This window comes from Lithobates pipiens, unplaced genomic scaffold (assembly GCF_037356315.1).
Source record: "Lithobates pipiens isolate NorthernLeopardFrog02 unplaced genomic scaffold, aLitPip1_a1.2 Scaffold_3, whole genome shotgun sequence".
Classification (NCBI taxonomy): Eukaryota; Metazoa; Chordata; class Amphibia; order Anura; family Ranidae; genus Lithobates; species Lithobates pipiens.
This window is the reverse complement of record NW_027507790.1, coordinates 88,546,679-88,570,009: the sequence shown is the minus strand read 5'-3', so window position 1 is coordinate 88,570,009 and position 23,331 is coordinate 88,546,679. Positions and strand designations below refer to the sequence as shown.

Below are 23,331 nucleotides of genomic sequence, written 5' to 3'. Positions count from 1 at the left end.
GGGGTCCAAGAACAGAGCCTTGGGAGACCCCCACAGAAAGAGGCAATGGAGAGGAGCAGACAAAGTTGCAGGTGACACTGAAGGAGCACTGTGATAGATAGGCAGAGAACCAGGATAGAGCAGAATCTCGGAGGCCAAGGGAATGTAGTTTATTGAGAAGGAGCGGGTGGTCATCAGTATCAAAGGCCGCACAGAGGTCAAGCAGTAGTATGGAGTATTGGCTGTTGGTTTTAGCAGTCAGTCGATCGTTAGTGAGTTTTAGTAAGGCAGTTTCCGTGGAGTGCTGCGAGAGAAAGCCAGACTGTAATAGGTCAAGAAGGTTATTTTCACTGAGGTAGGAGCTAAAACGGTTGTAGACTAAGGGCCGGTTCACACTGCAGGCGAGGCAAGGCGACTCCGACTTGCCTCGCCGCGACCTGCCGCGACCTCAGCGGCAACTTGCAGATGACTTCTGTATAGAAGTCAATGCAAGTCGCCCCGAGGTCGCCCAAAAGTAGTACAGGAACCTTTTTTCTGAGTCGGAGCGACTCGAGTCGCTCCTCTCAGAACGGTTCCATTGTACAGAACGGGGGCGACTTGCGAGAGCAAGGCGAGGCGAGTCGTGTCGCCTCGCCCGCTGTGTGAACCGGCTCTAAGCGTTCTAGAAGTTTAGAGGTGAATGGGAGCAATGAGATGGGTCTTAAGTTGTTCAGGTTGGTGGGGTCCAGTGAGGGTTTTCTGCACATGTTTTAGAGGGGAGGGGAAGGTGCCACTAGAGAGGGAGAGATTGAAGATGTGAGTGAGGGAGCATAGTATAGAATAAGAGGGTGACCTTAGTAGTTATGAGGGAACAGGATCCAAGGGACAACTGGTTAGGTGGGCATCTGAGAAAAGTTTTGTAACCTCTTCAGTAGTAGCCAATTCAAAAGAGGAGAGAGTGTTGAATGTGCTGTTAGGCAAGGTATGCTGGGTGGAGAAGATGTACCCACAGTGGAGGTGTTCTCACAAATTGCATCAATCTTGTCTTTGAAGTGATTGGGCAGTGAGTGAGTTAGTGGATAGAGGGGGTGGGGGACGAAGCAGAGAGTTAAAGGTTGAGAAGAGCCAACGGGGACTGGATGACAAAGTATTAATAAGAGAAACAAAGTAGGCTTGTTTGGAAGCATGGAGGCAGGAATTGTATTTTTAGAGGGGCAAATTTTTTTCCCCACAAATAGAGCTTTCTTTTGGTGGCATTTGATCACCTCTGCGGTGTTTATTTTTTGTTAAAAATGTTTTAAAAGACCGAATTTAAGAAAAAAAAAATGATATATTTTTATATTTTGTTATAAATTTTCTCCTTCATTGATGTACAGTGATGAGGCTGCACTGATGGGCACCGATGGGTGGCATTGGTGGGCACTGAGAAGTGGCACCAATAGGCGACAGTGATGGGCACTGATAGGTTACACTGAAAGGCAGCACTTCTAGGTGGCACTGATTGGCACCACTGGTGGGCATTGTGGGCACTGACAGGTGGCATTGGCAGGGGGTACTTATTGGCACATGTGCCTCCTTCCACTTCGGGACCGATGTCCCTTGAACATAAGCTGTCAGTGTGAGGAGAAAAAAAAAACCTGATTACCGAGCTTTTGTTTACACACGTGATCAGCTGTCATTGGCTGACAGCTGATCACGTTGTAAGGTGTTGGGATCGGCCCCTTACTCGGATCGGTGATCACCCGAGTCTCGGTGACTTGTGATCACAGCTCGCGCCCTGCAGGGGGTGGACGGGGAGCACACAAAAGGGGGAAGATGTCCTATGATGGCCTCCCAGAAATTCAGGTCCGTGCTGTAGCCCTCATTCGGCTATAGCGCGGACGTCAAGTGGTTAAAAATAACAAACATGTTATGCTTACCTGCTCTGTACAGTGATTTTGCACAGAGCAGCCCATAGCAAACTCAAACAGCTTGCTATGGGGGCACCTGAGCTGAGCTGCAGGTCTGTGTGTCCATTCAGACACAGAGCCGTGGTTTGGCCCCGCCCCCTCCCTCCTCATTGGAGAAGTGACTTTGATTGACAGCAGTGGGAGCAAGAATGTCCCTTGAGGTAGGATATTCCTGATTGAATAGACTCCATTCTGAATTATTTATTTGTATTTTATTCTCCTGTTGAGTGGCTTGAGGTTCAGTATGAGCCTTAGCTTGCCTGACGGTTTTTTCTTTGCAAAGATATGTGAATAGAACCCAGTTTTCTCTTCTAAGGGACTTGACAAATCACTTTTTGGTTTAACAGTTTTCCCAGGGACTCTAGAAAGGCCTTGGTTTGATCTTCCTCCCTTGGTTGGATGGTTGGGGGGCGGTGGAAAATTCTATTTCGTAGCCCTCCGCTATGGTGCGGTGGATGAATTTGTTTTTTGTGGCTTCCATCCACTGGTGGGCAAAGGCTGCCAGTCTGCCTCCCACCTGAAGACGGTCATTGTTTTTTGTTCTTTGGATTTGGAGGCTTGAGGATGAATTCCCCTTTGCCTTTTTTTGGTTTTGCTGTCCCCATCACTTTTTCACTCCTGGTTTGTTGAATTGACGAAAGGGCGCCTTCTCCCATTTCTATTTGGTTTGGGGGAACCCCTTGTTTTTGCTGCAGTCCTGTCTAGTACAGTTTCTAGATCAGGCCCAAATAGCAGATCTCCTGTGAATGGGATTCCACACAGCCTGTTCTTGGAAGCGATATCCCCTTCCCGTAACTTCAGCCACAGGGCTCTTTGGGCCAAATTTACTAGAGCTGTGGCCATTGAAGATACTCTTATGGTTTCGGCCAAGGCATCTGCTAGAAAAGCCGCCGCTCTGGTCAATGTGCGGATAGTTCTTCCCTTGATGTGTCACCTTCCAGTAACTCTTGTAGTTGAGTCAACCAAAATAGCTTCCACCTGCACAGCCTGTAACTTACTATCAATGGGTTTAGGTTTGCCGATCCCGCTTCCCAAGCCCTCTTCAGAAGGGCTTCTATCGTCTTATCCTTGGGATCGCTTAAGGTACCCACGTGGTCAAAAGCCAAGTCGGATTTGTTTGTGACTCTTGCTAGAGAAATATCCACTTTGGGACACTTAGCCCAGGTCTTGGTATCTGCCTCTGCAAATGGATATCTGCGTTTAACCGCTGCCGGTATGAAGAGCTTTTTCTCTGGGTCTTCCCACTCTTTTCTGACAATGTCTTTAAGAGTTTGCTGTACTGGAAACATTCAAGGTTTCATGGGTTGCAGCCCTTTGTACATTTTGTCATGTAGGGAGAGCTGTCCCAGCTTTTTTCTTCTGTGATGCCCAGCGTGTCGGCTATGGCTTTAAGAAGACTGCCCGTATCTTCTGAGGGGAACAAGTTGCCCTCTAATGCCGGATCATCTTCTTCAGAATCTGAGCATAGGCCTTCCTCAGATTCAGGTTCATCAGACAGACTCATCCTCTTGCTGCCCCACCTCTTCCCTGCTATCGGAAGGGACACATGTCCCGCTGGTAGATGGGGTACTGTTTTGACTAGAGCTTGCCAATGCCTCGAATTTCTCAACTGCTAAGCTTAGTGACCCTATAGCGCCCAGTGCTAAACCTTTCATCCAAATTCTAAATTGCTGTAATTTTCAATTTTAAAAGCCAATATAAAAGGCATATTAGGGATAAAAAAAGAAAAAAAGAGCACTTGTGGATTTAATTAACCTTTTTTTGTTATTTCCCCTTTAATGGGGCGTGTCCTATGCCTACATACGTTTGCTAGTAGGTGTCCCTCATTCCCATCTCAAAATGTTGGGAGGTATGTTTCTACTGAAAGAAAGAACCATGTGGCTAATAACTATGCAGGGAAATGTTGATTCCCCAACCCTGCCACCTATTGGAACAAACCTAGTATGCCCAATGGTAGAGGGGTCATGATCATATGACACATACTGTACTAGGAACGTCACTGCTTTCTACAACAGACTTCATTCCATCAAAGCTTTCCTGTACTTTACAAACCAACAGGAAAGAGCAGAAGAATGACGGAGGAACACATGAGAGCAGATCAGGTACAGATCACTGTGACAATGATACTTTACAGGAAATTCTAAGAATGTCATTCAATCCACACACAGCTGTGTAGCCAGGCAGGGTTCAGGAGCTGCACGATTCCCTATGGATGTGGAGATCCCCGATGGGCAGAAACATGCAGCACCTGCCTCTTTTAGGACAATTAGCACATGGTGATTCATTTGGAAAATAGATCTCAGATTCACACAATACGATGAGATACAAGACTGACTCATCACCAGCAGTCTTATATAGAGCTCCCCACACACACCTGGTGTGTACTGTCTGTGTTCCCTCCAAAACAAAGCAGCTCTATGATGTCACCCTTTACCAGCACAGAGCAAACCACCCTCTAACACACAGACACCTATCTGTATATAAAGAGAGAAATCATTGTCACTAGCTCATTGATACAGGTCTAGAAATACAGAATGCCACCACCAGCACAAAGCACACCACCCTCCAATACACTGACACGTGTCTGTATAGCGGTAAGGGCCAGCAGCCCAGAGCACACCGCCACCTGTCTGTATAGCGGTAAGGGCCAGCAGCCCAGAGCACACCGCCACCTGTCTGTATAGCGGTAAGGGGCAGCAGCGCAGAGCACACCGCCACCTGTCTGTATAGCGGTAAGGGGCAGCAGCGCAGAGCACACCGCCACCTGTCTGTATAGCGGTAAGGGGCAGCAGCGCAGAGCACACCGCCACCTGTCTGTATAGCGGTAAGGGGCAGCAGCGCAGAGCACACCGCCACCTGTCTGTATAGCGGTAAGGGGCAGCAGCGCAGAGCACACCGCCACCTGTCTGTATAGCGGTAAGGGGCAGCAGCGCAGAGCACACCGCCACCTGTCTGTATAGCGGTAAGGGGCAGCAGCGCAGAGCACACCGCCACCTGTCTGTATAGCGGTAAGGGGCAGCAGCGCAGAGCACACCGCCACCTGTCTGTATAGCGGTAAGGGGCAGCAGCGCAGAGCACACCGCCACCTGTCTGTATAGCGGTAAGGGGCAGCAGCGCAGAGCACACCGCCACCTGTCTGTATAGCGGTAAGGGGCAGCAGCGCAGAGCACACCGCCACCTGTCTGTATAGCGGTAAGGGGCAGCAGCGCAGAGCACACCGCCACCTGTCTGTATAGCGGTAAGGGGCAGCAGCGCAGAGCACACCGCCACCTGTCTGTATAGCGGTAAGGGGCAGCAGCGCAGAGCACACCGCCACCTGTCTGTATAGCGGTAAGGGGCAGCAGCGCAGAGCACACCGCCACCTGTCTGTATAGCGGTAAGGGGCAGCAGCGCAGAGCACACCGCCACCTGTCTTTATAGCGGTAAGGGGCAGCAGCGCAGAGCACACCGCCACCTGTCTTTATAGCGGTAAGGGGCAGCAGCGCAGAGCACACCGCCACCTGTCTGTATAGCGGTAAGGGGCAGCAGCGCAGAGCACACCGCCACCTGTCTGTATAGCGGTGATGGGCAGAAGCGCACAGCACACCGCCACCTGTCTGTATAGCGGTGACGGGCAGGAGCGCACAGCACACCGCCACCTGTCTGTATAGCGGTGACGGGCAGAAGCGCAGAGCACACCGCCACCTGTCTGTATAGCGGTGACGGGCAGAAGCGCAGAGCACACCGCCACCTGTCTGTATAGCGGTGACGGGCAGAAGCGCAGAGCACACCGCCACCTGTCTGTATAGCGGTGACGGGCCGAAGCGCAGAGCACACCGCCACCTGTCTGTATAGCGGTGACGGGCAGAAGCGCAGAGCACACCGCCACCTGTCTGTATAGCGGTGACGGGCCGAAGCGCAGAGCACACCGCCACCTGTCTGTATAGCGGTGACGGGCCGAAGCGCAGAGCACACCGCCACCTGTCTGTATAGCGGTGACGGGCAGAAGCGCAGAGCACACCGCCACCTGTCTGTATAGCGGTGACGGGCAGAAGCGCAGAGCACACCGCCACCTGTCTGTATAGCGGTGACGGGCAGAAGCGCAGAGCACACCGCCACCTGTCTGTATAGCGGTGACGGGCAGAAGCGCAGAGCACACCGCCACCTGTCTGTATAGCGGTGACGGGCAGAAGCGCAGAGCACACCGCCACCTGTCTGTATAGCGGTGACGGGCAGAAGCGCAGAGCACACCGCCACCTGTCTGTATAGCGGTGACGGGCAGAAGCGCAGAGCACACCGCCACCTGTCTGTATAGCGGTGACGGGCAGAAACGCAGAGCACACCGCCACCTGTCTGTATAGCGGTGACGGGCAGAAACGCAGAGCACACCGCCACCTGTCTGTATAGCGGTGACGGGCAGAAACGCAGAGCACACCGCCACCTGTCTGTATAGCGGTGACGGGCAGAAGCGCAGAGCACACCGCCACCTGTCTGTATAGCGGTGACGGGCAGAAACGCAGAGCACACCGCCACCTGTCTGTATAGCGGTAACGGGCAGAAGCGCAGAGCACACCGCCACCTGTCTGTATAGCGGTAACGGGCAGAAGCGCAGAGCACACCGCCACCTGTCTGTATAGCGGTAACGGGCAGAAGCGCAGAGCACACCGCCACCTGTCTGTATAGCAATAACGGGCAGAAGCGCAGAGCACACCGCCACCTGTCTGTATTGAGGTAACCGCCACCAGCGCAGAGCACACCGTCACCTGTCTGTATTGAGGTAACCGCCACCAGCGCAGAGCACACCGCCATCTAATGCACAGATACATGTCTGAATATACAGAAAACCAGCACTGTCACCAGCACATTGATACATGTGTATAAATACATAAGCCCACCACCAGCACAGAGCACACTGCCATCTAATACACTCACACCTGTAAGTATAGTGGTAACTGCCACCAGCACAGAGCACAACACCCTCCAATACGCAGATACATCTAGAGAAAGCCACCATTGTCACCAGCACAAAGCATCCTGTCCTCTAATACAGAGATACATATCTATCAATACAGAGAGCTGCTACTAGTACAGAGCATACTGTCCTCCAATACAATGATAGCTGTAAGTATAGGAGGTAGCTTCCACCGCCATCAGCACACCACACTCAATACATGTTTGTATATATATACACACACACACACACACACACACACACACACAAAGCCACCACTGTCACCAGCACATCGATACATGATGTTTATAAATAAAGAAAGCCAACAGCAGCACAGAGCACACCACCCTCTAATACATAGATACCTATCTGTAGATACAGAGATTCACCACTGTCACCAGCACAAAGTATCCTGTCCTCTAATACAGAGGCACATCTATCAATACAGAGAGCTGCTACCAGCACAGAGCACACTGTCAACGAATACACAGTTAGCTGTCTGTACATACAAAGAGAGTCACCATCACCAAAGAAGCACACTGTCCTTTGTATATACAGAAGTATTAGTGGACAGTGTGCTCAGCACTGAAGATGGTTCTCTCTATATACAGACAAGTATCTGCGAATTAGAAAGCCCCCACTGTCACTAGCACAGAGCATACTGTCTTTTAATACACAGATAGCAATCTGATGACAGTATATTTTGTGCTGATGATGTTTCTCTGTATATACAGACAGGTATCTGTGTATTAGAGGATAGTGTGCTCTGTGCCGGTGGTTCTCTGTGTATACAGACAGGTATATGTGTATTAGCACAGAGCACACTATCCTCGAATACACAGATACCTGTCTGTATACACAGGGAACCATCAGCACAGCGCACACTATCCTCTTATACACAGATACCTGTCTGTATGTAGAGAGTCATCCTCAGAGGATAGTGTGCTCTGTGCTGATGGTTCTCTGTGTATACAGACAGGTATCTGTGTATTAGAGGATAGTATGCTCTGTGCTGATGGTTCTCTGTGTATACAGACAAGTATCTGTGTATTAGAGGATAGTGTGCTCTGTGCTGATGGTTCTCTGTATATACCGATATCTGTGTATTAGAGGATGGTGTGCTCTGTGCTGATGGTTCTCTGTATATACCGATATCTGTGTATTAGAGGATGGTGTGCTCTGTGCTGACGATGACTCTCTGTATATACAGACAGGTATCCGGGTATTAGTGGGCCCCCACTGTCATCAGCATTGAGTCCTGTAATACACAGATACATGTCTATATACAGAAAGCCTCCATCGTCACCAGCACAGAGCACACTGTCCTGTCTGTATGTAGAGTCCCCACCAGCACAGAGCACACTGTGCACTATGACATACCTGTCTGTATACAGGGAGCCGTCCCCAGCTGTGTGTATATAGAGGTCACATTATCTTACCTTTATTGTTTTGTCCATGGTGCTGCTCTGCGACATATAGCGAGGGGAGTGAATGGCGAGCAGCGGGTCACAGCCTGGGCCAGTACATGAAGCTGCCACTCGGGTCCTCCATACAATAGGACTGAGGGGGAGGGAAAGGAGGCGGAGGACCGGACACACCGGCGCTATGGAGAGACCTCCTCTAACTACAACACATTACCTCCCTATCGGCACGACCACAAACATGCCGGTTTTGTTAAACGCCCACATCGCGAAAGCCTCTCCAGGCTAGGGAGGTCGCAGCTTCCGGACTCCTATGATAAAACGTACACAATGGTAGAAGTGGCTCCCAATGTGTATTGAAGACAAATGTGTGGAAAACGAAACAGGCATTTTGCATGGGCACTTCAGCGCGCGCCACATATAATAAAGGACCCCCTGTCAGCTCCATAGTGTGAGCCGCTGCTGGGGCCCTTCCGAGCTGAGGGCGCACTTTGAGTGGGTCATGGAGTGGTAATGCTTAGTGAGGGGTTTTGTTTGAAAGGAGGGTGAGTGTTCTGCTGGGATAAGCTTTTATGCCCCCGTCTGATGAGATTTATAAAGAAATCTGTATGCATATATAGATATACGATTTTTTTTAAAGAAAATATTTACTTTTGTCGGGCTGCGATTTTTAATTTTACAGGTATTGGGTCTCATGCACAATGGACATTTTTGCAGCAGCTGTAGAAGCTTATGTCACACATCATCCCCTCTACTAACCACTTGAAGACAAAGACCTTTCTGACACTTTTTGTTTACATGAAAATTTTTTATTTTTTTGCAAGAAAATTACTTTGAAACCCCAAACATTATATATATATATATATATATATATATATATATATATATATATATATATATATATATATATATATATAAATTGTTTTTAAAGCAAAGGCCCTACAGATTAAAATGGTGGGTGTTTCATTTTTCTTTCACACAGTATTTGAGCAGCGATTTTTCAAATGCATTTTTTAATTTTAATGCACTAAAACGCACTATGTTGCCCAAGTGTTTGAGGAAATAAAAAAGATTGATCTTAGATCGAGCACATGGATACCAAACATGACATGCTTTATAATTCTCAGGTTCCCTGTTGGGACAGTGTGTCCTAGTCTGTACAATGCTGTACCCTATGCTAAAACTCCACTAGTGTATGGTAGCGTTCAAAACATTCCCCAATGCAAAGAGCAGGATTGTCAGGACAGGAGGGACAATAATAGCGGGTGTCACGCCTATATCCGCACTTGCTACAGACACAACATCTTTGGGGGGGGCTCGTTGGGTAGGGGTACTCGGGAGGACATATGGAAAATGCCTCTCATGCAGCCGGTTTGCTGCATTTGGATTGGGAAGGTGAGGTGGAGCACCATCTGGAAACAGAAGAGCTCTGACAATCTCTTCCTGGAATTTAAGGAAGGATCCAGTCTGTCCTGAAGCTCTGTATAGCACATGAGCGTTCAGCAAAGCCAATTGAAATAAGTATACAGACAATTCTTTTTGTACCAGCGTCTGGCCTTACGAGCAACTAGGTACAGCGCCAATAACTGGTCGTTGAGGTCCACCCCTCCCATATTTTTGTTATATTTGTGGACATAGAGGGGTTTCCCCACAACACTAGTCACCGTAGGAATTTGGACCGTCGTGTCTGCATGAAGGGAGGACAGAAAGAAAACATTCTTATCATTCCACTTCATAGCAAGCAAATTATTACACTTCAAACAGGCTCTCTCCCTCAGCCTAAGATGGGAATCTACAAGCCGCTGGGGAAAACCCTGGCGATTAGGTCACACGGTGCCACATGCGCCAATCTGATGATCAAAAAAGTGGCACCCTTGTGTAATAATTGTCCGCATACAAATGGTAAACCTTTCTGAATAAGTAGACAAAAACTCACCCAAGCTCTACCACATGTTTAAAGGATGATGAGCTGAATAACGGTGCTCAGGCCATTGTGTCCCATACGCCAAAATTGCAAAAAGAATACCAGCAACTCGATTGCTTCTTCTTAAATCTTTATTGAGCACAAACAGCAGTCCAACATCAAGACGCTGACATGTTTTGGCAAAAGCCTTCCTCATAGCATAAATCTTTATTGAGCACAAACGCCAATGCGACATCAAAACGCTAACATGTTTCAGCAAAAACCTTCCTCATAGCATCATGTTATGAGGAAGGCTTTTGCCAAAACACGTTAGCGTTTTGATGTTGCACTGCTGTTTGCGTCTTCTTAAATCTATATTTAGCTTAATCGAGTTGCCCGCATTCTTTTTGCAATTTCTGAATAAAGGTGACACCAAGTCCCACACAATCTTGCCAGCGCTCCCTATGTAATCTGAGCATTTTGGCGGCTCTACGTGACTATCTTCTCCTTCGTAAACCATAAAAATATATGTATAGCCATTGGCCCTGTCACAGAGCTTATACATCTTGACTCCATATCTGGCACGTTTGCTGAGAAGATACTGTTTGACAACTAGATGGGGAGTAAACAAGGCTGCAAAACGTTGGTTGGAGTGGTTGGGGGGGGCGAATTTTGTAGAGCCGATCGTAGCCAAGATCTCGACGAGGACGACAGAGTTCATTGTCGTTTAAATGCATAAACCACAAGATCTGCTCATATTGTGCCCTGGTCATGGAGGTAGAGAACACTGGCATATGGTATATTGGGTCAGTGGACCAATATGACCGCAACATACTCATTTTAACTATATTGCTCTAACCTGTAACTTTACCGCCACAATATTGCCCTAACCATCCACTATACTGTGAAACCTTGTATTGCGAGCATAATTCATTCTGGATCATGCTTGTAATCCAAAGCACTTGTATATCAAATTGAATTTCCCCAGAAGAAATAATGGAAACTCAGATGATTCGTTCCACAACCATTTATTAATAAGTCCTTCAGTCCATATAAATAGATTATAGCAATGTGATAGGTTGTGTAACCATAAAATGTCCATCCATCCCCTTGTGGAAGCCTCCACAAGGGGATTAAAAGAAAAATCCAGCAGGAGCTACAGGGTATGAAAGAGAAGAGATTCTCCTTTAAGTGTAGCAATATGATTACATTTAATGAAGGTACAACATTTAGCAACTCACATGGTTGATGGTTAAAAGAGGCACATCTAAGTATGCAAGCACCGCTGGCTCTTACCACTGTCAGTCTACAATCGTGACTAGGAAGACTACCCTGTAGTAAATCGATTTGAAAGTGAGGCTTGAAGCACTCATGGAGTGCAGCGTGGAAGGGATGACATAGCTGGCGCTGTATAGGATGGTCTATGTAGACAGCTTTACCCCGGATGCCTGCATACTTAGATGTGCCTCAATTTAATCATCAACCATGTGAGTTGCTAAATGTTCATTAAATGTAACCATATTTCTACATTTAGAGGCGGCTCTCTTCTCTTTTACACCCAGTTGTGACATGACGTTACTTGCATATCAAGTCAAAATTTATTTTAAAAATTCACTTTTTTTTCAAAACAAGATTCTACTGTTTTGTCCTAACCTACCACTATACCACCACTATATTGCCCTAATCTGTCACTATACTCCTCTAGCCTGTCACTATACTGCCCTAACCTGTCACAATACCACCACTAAATTGCCCTAACCTGGCACCATGCTGCCCTAATCTGCCATTATGTGGCCCTAATCTGCCTCTAGACTGCTACTATATTGCCTTAACCTGTTACTATACTGCTCTAGCCTCCCACTATACAGCCCTGCCTCCCACTATACTGCCACTATACTCCTCTAGCCTGCCACTATACTGCCCTAATCTGTCACTATACTGCCTCTTTTCAGTCCTGATCTGCCACTATACTGCCCTTACCTGCCACTATACCACTACTATATTGCCCTAATCTGCCACTATACCACCACTATATTGCCCTAGCCTGCTACTGTACTTCCCTAACCTACCACTATATTGCCACTATTTTTCCCTAACCTACAACTACACTGCCCTAACCTACCACTATTATGTCATTATACTGCTCTAACCTGACACTTTATTGCCCTAATCTGCCATTATACTACTCTAGCTTGCCACTTTACTTCCCGAACCTGCCACTATACTACACTAATCTTCCACTATACTGCTCTATACTGCCCTAACCTGACACTATACACTGTCCTAACCTGCCACTATATTGCCCCAAACTGCCACTATATTGCTCTAACCTGCCACTATACTATACTGACCCCTTCCTCAGCTCTGCTGACCCCTATTCTGTGCCCAGATGGACCCCCTATACACTGCCCTGCTGACCTCCTATCCTCTGCCTCCCTGTCATTTTTTACTTTACCCTCAAATCAGACAGGTTAGATCCGACCCTGCTTAATCCTGAACCTGGATCTCTCAGCATTACTTAATCCTGACCCCTGATCTCTAAGCAGTATTTGAAGAGGAAGTAAACCCTGATGGGTTTTACTTCCTCTTTTGTTCCCTGCAAAGTAAAAGCATAATGGACTAGTATGCATCGCATACTAGCCCATTATGTGGCACTTACCTGCAAATGAAGCCCACGCTGTCCCCGCTGGAAGCCGCATCCATGTTCGCCCATCTTCCTTCCGGGGCTGCTGACCTCAGCTCTGTGGCCTAAGTCGCATTATGTCACTTCTGCGAATGCGCGCGAGAGCCGACAGTCACGGCACTCGCTAGTGAAGAAACAGCACGGAGGGCCGTTTCTTCTCGGCACAGTACAGGGTAAATATCTCCTAAACGGTACACATATAGGTGTACCTTATAGGCTTACCTATAGGTACAGATTGAAAATGGAGGTTTAAACCTGGTCCTGAACTTTGTATATTACAGAACTGCTGAGCCTCTCACACCTATTCACCCCCTATGGACCAGAGCAATTTGTACAAATCTGGTATGACTCGTTTGTTCAGCAATAACTTTGTCATTACTTAAAGTATAACTAAAGGCAAAACTTTTTTGTTTTATATAGATTGAAGAGGGGTTAGATCACTTGTCAGTTTTTATTACTGCCTGTGCCCTGTTAAGGAGAGTCGCACTCTCTATTTGTCCTGTTTACCATTATCATTGAAAGTAAAACACATATTTTGAGTTGTCCCCAGAAAAGTAATAGAGGTCAAATAATCCAATAAGCACACTAGTTCTGGTGACCTGGGGGTCCCCAAGAGATTCTTTAGCCACTTAAGGACCGAGCCTCTTTTTGAAATTTGTTGTTTACAAGTTAAAAACAATTATTTTATATTTTTTGCTAGAAAATTACTTAGAACCAAACATTTATAAACTTTTTTTTTTTTTTTTTTTTTTTCTTATAACACCCTAGAGAATAAAATGGAGGTTGTTGCAATACTTTTTGTAACACCGTATTTGCGCAGTGCTCTTACAAGCACACTTTTTTGGGAAAAAGTATATGGATACATTTTTTGAATTTAAAAATAAGATAACAGTAAAGTTAGCCCAATTTATTTTTATATTGTGAAAGATAATATTACACCGAGTAAATTGATAACCAACATGTCACGCTTCAAATTTGTGGCCGCTCGTGGAATGGCGACAAACTTTTACCCTTAAAAATCTCCATAGGCAATGTTTAAAAAATTCTACAGGTTGCATGTTTTGAGTTACAGGGGAGGTCTAGGGCTAGAATTATTGCTCTCACTGTACCAATCGTGGCGATACCTCACGTGTGGTTTGAACACTGTTTTCATATGCGAGCGCTACTCACATGTGCGTTCACTTCTGCACGCATTTATTTTTCCTTTTATTATTTTTACACTGTTCTTTTATAAAAAATAAAAAATTGTGGCACTTTTATTCCTATTACAAGGAATGTAAACATCCCTTTAATAGGAAAAAAAAGCATGTCAGGACCACTTAAATATGAGATCTGGGGTCATATAAATAATAATAATAAAAAAAAAATTATTATATATAATCTTCTTTTTTTATTATTATTTATTTTTTTTAAAAAAGGCTCTTTTAAGAGCTATGGGAGGAAATGACGTTTTGACGTCGCTTCCGTCCTGCAATGATATGGAGACTGGTGGGGGGCCATCTTCCTCTCACTTCTTTCTTACCCAGCATGAGAAAGGATCCAATCGCCTCTGCCGCTGCCCACAGCTCTGGTAAGCTGCAGAGGGCACCGGAGAGCAGCGGGAGGGGGAACCCTTCTCCCGCCGCCGATTAAAAGTGATCTTGCGGTGAATCCGCCGCAGAGACCACTAGTATCGGAATGCAGACCGTCGGCCGAAGAAGAGGATACCGGGATTATGGCAGCTTCCAGAAACAGGAAGGCTTCACTGCTGGTTTCCCTTACCCGAGATGGCAGCTGCAGCACCCAAGAGCCATCTGAAAAGTTAGCTTGGGTGAAGATGCCACTTGATTCGTGGACCGGTAAGTGTCCTAATATTTAAAGTCAGCAGCTACAGTATTTCATTTTTTTTTCTGAAGAAGCCTGGAGCCTTGCTTTAATCCTGCCTCCTAAAATCTGAGCATTATTTAACCTGGACCTCTGAACTTTGAGCAATACTTAAAGCATTTGTTAACCCCAAAAGAAATAGATCCTGCTCCTTTAAAGCATGTTATATGACGCAATGCTTGTCCTGTGTGATTTGGCCCCCCTAACGCTTATAAAACCTGGCTGATTCTGCCAGTTTCTCCCCACCCCTCTGTGAACTGACCACGGTGCATCATGGCTGCTGAGACCTGACACTGTGGTAAAGTTAACGTGTCTCTGTCATCAGCAGCCTGCTATCTGCTCTCCTCTCTGCCACTGCGCCCTCCAGTACTGAGGAAATAGCTTCTTTGTGAACACAAGAAAAGATGAGTAAAAATTGATGTTCAAAGCTATCTAATTTAGTTATGGGCGGGTATACAACGTTATCATTAGCCAATCATAATATGGAAGATGGGCTGGGTTAATACAGAGGTGTACATTTCATATCAGTACATATTTTTAATTATGCCATCTGCTTTCATGACCCATACATAGTCATGGGTCCTGCTTCCCTGTCTCATGTCTCATTACATGAGAAAGGGCCCAGACATCTCTTACCACAAGAATCTTTATATAGAAAAATGCTGCCATAAGCTATATTTTCTTATAATGTGTGCTTTATAGAGAACCTGTTATTAACTAGTTGACTTTAACTAGAGTCTGAATATACAAGTTAAGATGTATGAATCCAAAATGGAGTCACCTCTGCTCAGTCATATTTCTACACTCTGTAAATGATTTATAAATTCTGTAAATACCTCCATTCATACTGCCAACCTTTTGAGATAGGAATGAGGGATACCTACTAGAAAAAAGTATGTAGTCATAGGGCACCCCCCCCCCCCTTCCACTCCCCCTTAAAGGAGAATTCTACAAAAAAATACTAGTTAAACCTACAAGTGTTTTTTTTTTTTTTTTTTATTACCACTACCATTCCTTTTTATATTGAAAAAAGAAAAAGGGGGAAAACACTGCGCTAACCAAATCAACAGAAAAAACAGGTGAAAAAAAACAGTGAAAAAAGCAGCTGCCAACACTTCAAACAAACAAAGTTAAACAATTAAAACAGAAAATAGTGTAGTGCTTCTGTTGAGTGAATGTGTAGTCCCATGAGGAAGGTCCAAATGTGATCACAAAAAATCAAATTAATCGATAATCACAAGGGAAAATCAATAATCACATGGGGAAAGTCCATATACAATCACAGATATTAATAAAAGTCCTCTATAATGTGACTGGTGCACAAAGGGTATGCTGAAGAATCTTCAGAAAAGATAGGCGTTTCGCTAGTCAAGTATAGCCCAATATGTCAGCTTGTCTGGAGATATCAAAAGAGTGGATAAAATACTCTTACCGAATATGGTGGGCTCACACGGTCTTACGACAGTTGAGTCGGAAACGCTTAAGGTCCAGACCTAGGACCGGGTGGAAGATTGGTGGGGGTCCGGCCAGATGTTAAGAAGACTCCAAACGGCTAAAGGCCCTGGGAGGTGTCTCACGGGGGGTTCTCCAGAACGTTCCTCGGGGTGTCCAATTCGGATGTGACTCAGATAGAATTGTGACTCCAAACGAGGGGTGGGGAGTTTGTAGGGTTTAGAACAAAAAAGAAAGCTCCACATGGTGCGGGTCAAAAAAATATTAACCGTCAGGTTTTTATTAAAAAGGTCATATATTTAAATAAAAATTATTATGACTAGTGATCACAAATAAACAACGTAAAAGCAATGTGGGGTGCCAAAAGCGAGCCCGACGCGTTTCGACATAGAGTGTCTTCAACAGGGGTATTTTTATATTGGCTTTTGTAATTTACAAATGCAGCAATTTAGAATTTGGAGGAAAGGTTTAGCACTGGAAAATACTTTTTGATAAGTAGTGCATTTTTTTTTATACAACTATATAGATCAGACCAAACTCCATGTTTTACTATGCTGCTATGGGTCAAGAAAGCAGAGAGTGCAGGGGTCAGGATTTAGTAATGCACAGAGCTCAGGTCTCACCCTGTGTCACATGATCCTGACCCCCCTGAGCTGTTTGTGTTACTTAATCTTGACAGCTGCACTCTCAGGTTTCATTTAACCATACCATCTGAAGCCCCATCTACTGTTACCACAGTTTGGCCACACTCAGGTGTCCTTTTATGAAGCAGTGAAATCTATTCACTGCTTCATTCTCCAGCATTCACATAGGAGATCTTTCTCCTCTGTGTGCCACTTTATGAAGCGGAGTAGATCGCTTCACACTTGGAGGAGTGAAGCGATCTACAAACGCTTCTAACACTGGAGAACAGCCCCTAATACTGGAATCTCGTGAGACTTTACGAGATTACAGTACTAGAAATTCACAGATACACACAGATGTCAATTTATTAAGCAGTGATAAATTATCACAGCTCAATACACTGACACGCGGTGTGATTAATGTTAGTGAAATAAAGCGTCCCCCTACATAATATATACATGTATACACACACACACACAGACATTGTATATACACACACATTATATATAATATATATATATATATTGTATACATATGACAGGGGGACATGGTTACAGTGTTGCGGGGTCTGAACGAGGCATAAGGAAGTTAATTATCTTCCTCTTTCCTCCTCAGATCCCCCCACATTCCCTCTTCACTCCCCGGTTCTCCACCTCTGAGTTGGTGAATCGGGGAGTGTGAATTCTGACACAGATCACCAGTGAAGCGCTGAGATCCCAGCTTCATAAAGTGACCGTTACTGTGTCAGTCTATGAGGATTCTCAGTGTGTGGAGATAATCGGCGGGAGAACAAGTTCAAACACTTCTCCCCCGATTATCTCTGGTTTATATACTGTTTATGGGCTGTGATCAGCGGCGATCCTCTCGATCTCCACTGATCACTCCTTCATAAACGGACACCTCAGAGTCCACAGCAGCATCACATCAGTCTTCTTCTCTTGGTTCCCGTGGTATTTTGATTTTATATCTTAAATGAATGGCTCTTGTTTTCAAAAGTCTTTGATCAGTTGTTTCAGGGCATGTTGAGAATGGGGCGCTTACAGAATCTGAACCACAGATTTGAAGCCTGTATGGTTAGGCTCCAGTTTCTGAGTGACTGAGTGGACATATTGCATCTGGAAATTTAAACAATGTGTATTTTTAATTGAATATGAAAAACTTGAACCAATTTTCACAGACATCAAGCCTATATGAGCAGACACATTTTTGACTGATTGAAAATTTATTTTGCCTCTGGAACAAAAAAAGGTTACTTTTGTGTATATTTCAAATTTTAAATATTGAACAGAATTGCACCACACTTTTCATTTGAATAGAATAGGCCACAATTTCTGTGGAAGAGAGCAAGCAGATTGCATCTGCAAGAAAAAAACTGTCTTCCTTTAACACATGCTGAATTAAGAAAAATGTACAGATTTTCATGATAATTTCAGGTTGCAGCTAGAAATGAGCAATGATTTATTTTCCAAATAGTAATCAAGACAGTACATGTTAACAGATTTAGCATGGCAGCTTTTATGTAGACCATACAACAAGCAGATTGCATCGTCCCAAAAAAAAGGGAAATGCTTCTTCCCACACTGAAGAGAGAAATGATATAAAGAATTACAGCATAGTGAATTGAAGCACAGCTTTTATACCTTTTTGGGCAGGCTGATAATGTTAAGGTAGAGAGCAGATTGCATCTGGAAATAAAATATATTATTATTTAAAACTTAAAACTGAGAAATGTATTGAGAAAGAGAGCAGGCAGATTTCAGCAATGCATATACAATTTGATTATTCACGTAAATATAATTTAAATATTGTACAAATTTTTTGCAGAGAATCTCATTCTTATTAATGGGAGAATAATTTTGAGGCAGAAATTAGGCCTATTTCAGCCAGAATTATTATCTAAACCACATTGTTTGACACACAGGTTTTAAAAACTGCACCTATTTGCAGAAGAGAATCTCTCATCCTTTTTAATGGGAGGCACATTTTGTAGGCAAAAAGTTGACTTCTTTCAATGTATAACCATTTTAGAAAAACATTTTAATCAAATGATATGGATTAGCTAAAAAGAATTTCATCCATTTTAACCACTTGACCACTGGGCATTTAAAGCGGTTGTATAGTAATTTTTGGGACTTTTACCTACAGGAAAGCCTATAATAAGGCTTACCTGTAGGTAAAAAAAAATCTCCTAAACCTGTACAGTTTAGGAGATATTCCCCTCACAGTGCGCCGCTGACTGCAGCGGCGCATGCGCACAGGGGGTTCTCGGCTGAAAGCCCGGCTGACGCCGGACCCTGCCGGGAAGGAATCTCCCGCGCACATGCGTGGGAGTGACGATATCGCGGCTCCAGCCACTCACATCGCCGGAGCCACGATACCTGGAAGAAACGCAGAGGGAACATGTCAGCTCCCTTGGCGTGGATCGGGCCAGATGTCGGGGCCTCGTTCTAAGGTAAGTATTTCATAATGAGCTATTATGCGGTGCATAGTAGCTCATTATGCCTTTTCCTTTGCAGGTGAACAAAAAAAACACATTAGCGGCTTTAAACCCCCTTCCTAACCAGACCAATTTTCAGCTTTCAGTGCTCTCAAATTTTGAATGACAATTACTCAGTCATGCAACACTGTACCCATATAAAATGTTGTCCTTTTTTTTTTCCCACACAAATAGAGCTTCCTTTTAGTGGTATTTAATCACCGCTGTTTTTTTTTTTTGTTTTTTTGTGCTATAAATCAAAAAAGACAGAAAATTCAGTCAAAAAAACTAAATAATTATTTGTTTCTGTTAAAATGTATTGCAGAGTATTGGCAGAGTTTTGCAGTATTGCACAGTTTTGGCAGAGTATTGCACAGTGTTGCAGAGTATGGGCAGAGTATTGTCACTGAGCAGCACTGTGGGCACTACACATCCAGCCCACAGCGCTGCTGCCATCTCTCCCCCTCTCCCCTCTCACTGTACTGATCGGTACAGAGAGGGGAGGGAAGAACCGGCATCATAACGTGACGCTGGTTTGTTTACAATGATTGCTCCGTCATTTTAAGGAGTGATCATGTGGTAAACGCCCACTATCAGCGACCGTGATCCATGATGCCTCCTCCGGACCCGGCGGTCACGGTTGTTCACGAGGGCACGTGGGAGCAAGATTCTGTGAGGACGTCCCACAGATGTCCACCCAAAATAAGCTGAACGCGCTGTAGTCGTCTTTCGGCTATGGCCCAGTAGGCAGGTGGTTAATAGGAGGTAATCTTGGAGACGAGGATAAGTCCTATTTCAACATTAAAAGAAAAGACATTAAAGTGTTTTTCTTTTGACACCACATGTAATTTTGTTCAGATTCACTTAGCCACTTCAATACAGGGCACTTTCGTTCCCTTCCTGCTTCCATGTTGAATTACAATTAGTCATGCAACACTGTACCCAAACAAAATGTAATGATTTTTTTTTTTTACATAAATAGAGATTTCTTTTGGTGGTATTGAATCACCACTGGGTTTTTTATTTTTTGCAATATAACTGGAAAAAAAAAACTTTTTTTTTTTTAGTTATATTCTATTATAACATTTTGCAAATAAGTAATTTGTGATCATAAATTTGGGCCAAAATGTATACTGTTAAGTATCTTTGGTAAAAAAAATAACCCAAATGAATGGATATAATTTAATCTGTGTGAAAGTTATAAATTGAAAATTGATTATACCTGATGTACTGATGGCCTATCTAATCCCTGAAATGTCAGGACAGTACAAATACCCGCCAAATGACCCCTTTTTTGAAAGTAGACCGTCCAAGGTATTTAGTAGGAAGCATGGGGAGTTTTTTTGAAGTTGTAATTTTCTCCAATAAAATTGAGAAAATTAAGGTGTGTGTGTGTGTGTGTGTGTGTGTGTGTGTGTGATAAATAAATATATATATTTTTTTGTTTTACACAAAATTGTCATTGTAGCAAGTTATTTCTCATACACAGCATATGCATACTTGCAATTACACCACATAATATATTCTGCCACTCAGGACCGTCTTTAATATTAATTAGACCCTGGGCAAAAAAATTTTAGATTATTAATTTTAAATTATTTACATGCAAACAGTCTACAGGTGAGTCATCTGTACACAACAATAGGGCAGAGCTGGGATGCATTAGTACCAGCACTTCACACTGAGATATTGGGACACAGCACAGGACTAAAATGTCAAGGGAATTTAAACTGGGATAGTTGGCAAGTATGAGGCAGCTGCTTTGGGCTCCACAACAATGACAGGGCCCAGGGCAGCTGCCCCTTTTGCCCTGCCTTAAAGACGGCCCTGCTGCTACTCCTCCTGAGTATGGCAATACCACATTTGTGAGACTTTTACACAGCCTGGCCACATAGGCCCAACATGCAGGGAGCACTGTCAGGCGTTCTAGGAGCATAAATTGCACATATCATTTCCTGACTACCTATCGCACTTTTGAAAGCCCTGGAGCACCAGGACAATGGAAACACCCACAAAATTACCCCAAATGGGTTGGAGACAGGTACTTGGGTACTCTGATGGGCTGCAGATAGTTACTCGGGTAATCTTGGCTGAAGACAGGTACTGGTGGGCTGGTTACAGGTACTCAGGTACTCTTGTGGGCTGGAGACAGGTACTCGGGTACTCCCATGGGTTGGAGACAGGTACTCACGTAGTCTGATGGGCTGCAGATAGGTACTCGGGTACTTTGGTCTGCAGATAGGTACTCTGGGCTTTAGACAGGAAATCAGGTACTCCGATGGGCTGGAGACTGGTACTCTGGGACTGCAGACCGGTACTCAAGAACTCTGATGGGCCGGAGACAGGTCCTCTGATGGGCCGGAGACAGGTCCTCTGATGGGCTGCAGATAGGTACTCTGTTGGGCTGGAGACAGGTACTCAGATAATCTGTTGGGCTAGAGACAGGTGCTCTGGTACTCTAATGGGCTGCAGATAGGTACTCTGAACTGGAGACAGGTACTCGGGTACTCTGATGGGTTGTAGATAGGAACACGGGTACTCTGGGCTGAAGACAAGTACTCAGGTACTCTGATGGTCTGCAGATAGGTATTTGAGTGCTCTTGGATGGTTACAGGTACTTGGGTAGTCTGATGGGCTGGTGACAGGTTCTTGGATACTCCACTGGGCTGCAGAGAGATACTCGGGTATTCTGGGTTGGAGACAGGTACTTGGGTACTCTTATGGGCTGCAGATAGACACTCGGGTAATCTGATGGGCTGGAGACAGGTACTCAGGCACTCTGATGTTTTTGAGACAGGTACTCAGTAGAGCTGCACAATTAACCGGTTCCCGACCAGCGCACACTGATGTACGTCAGCAGAATGGTAGGGGCATTCATATTGGCGTACGGGTACGTCCAATCTTCAATGCCGCCTGTGCCGGTCGGGACCCCGTGAGTCCGGTCGCGGGTCCCGCGGACTTGATCGCCGCGGGCATACCCGCGATTGTCTCACGGGGCGGCTGAATGGAGGAAATGCCGTTGTAAACAGCATTTCCCCGTTCTGCCTAGCAACTAGTGACGCTGATCTCTGCTCCATGTGATTGGAGCAGAGATCAGTGTTCACTAAATGAAAGCCCAGCCCCCCCACAGTTAACACACCCCTAGGAACACTTAACCCCTATACTGCCACCCACTGGTTAACCCCTTCACTGCCGGTGTCATTTACACAGGAATCACTGCATTTATATAGCAGTGATCGCTGTATAAATGACAATGGTCCCAAAAATGTCCGATGTGTCCGCCATAATGTTGCAGTCACAATAAAAATCGCTGATTGCTGCCATTACTAGTAAAAAAAAAAAAAAAATGATGATAAAAAATTTATAAAAATGCCATAAAACTATCCCTATTTTGTAAACGCTATAACTTTTGCGCAAACCAATCAATCGCTTATTGCGATTTTTTTTTTTTTTTTTTTTTTTACCAAAAATATGTAGAAGAATACGTATCGGCCTAAACTGAGGGAAAAAAAAATGTTTTATATATTTTTGGGGGATATTTATTATAACAAAAAGTAAAAAAATGTGTTTTTTTCAAAATTGTCGCTCTATTTTTGTTTATAGCGCAAAAAAATAAAAACTGCAGGGGTGATCAAATACCACCAAAAGAAAGCTCTATTTGTGGGGAAAAAAAAGTACATCAATTTTGTTTGGGAGCCACGTCGAACGACCACGCAATTGTCCGTTAAAGCGACACTGCAGAATCGCAAAAAGTGGTCTGGTCTTTGACCAGCAAAATGGTCCGGTCTGTAAGTGGTTAATCGTCAAGAATCGTTATCGCAATCTTTACTATAGTGTTTCACAATTCTTTCTATGCAAAGAATTCTCTCTGGTCTTCTGAAGCCACAGCCCTCAAAAGAAAGGAAGAGAAAAACCAAGCAGTCTGCCAAGAATCAAAACATTCTTTATCAGTTGAACTTAAGTATAAACATTGTAACAATTTGTCAATGGAATAGACTGTGTGTAAGTGAAAAAAGTTTAACCACATAAACGCTAAACCTTTTTCTGACATTTGTTGGTTTCAAGTTAAATA

General features: G+C 44.7%; 1 protein-coding gene across 1 annotated transcript in view; it reads right to left on the bottom strand.

The window, feature by feature from the left end:
- Positions 1-8,487, bottom strand: part of MAPKAPK5 (MAPK activated protein kinase 5) — an 86,932-nt gene extending 78,445 nt beyond the window's left edge. Inside the window, exon 1 of the mRNA XM_077462025.1 lies at positions 8,277-8,487. Coding sequence (XP_077318151.1) covers positions 8,277-8,312 — 36 coding nt within the window. The 5' untranslated portion in view covers positions 8,313-8,487. The remainder of the gene's footprint in view (positions 1-8,276) is intronic.
- Positions 8,488-23,331: the final 14,844 nt, after the last annotated feature.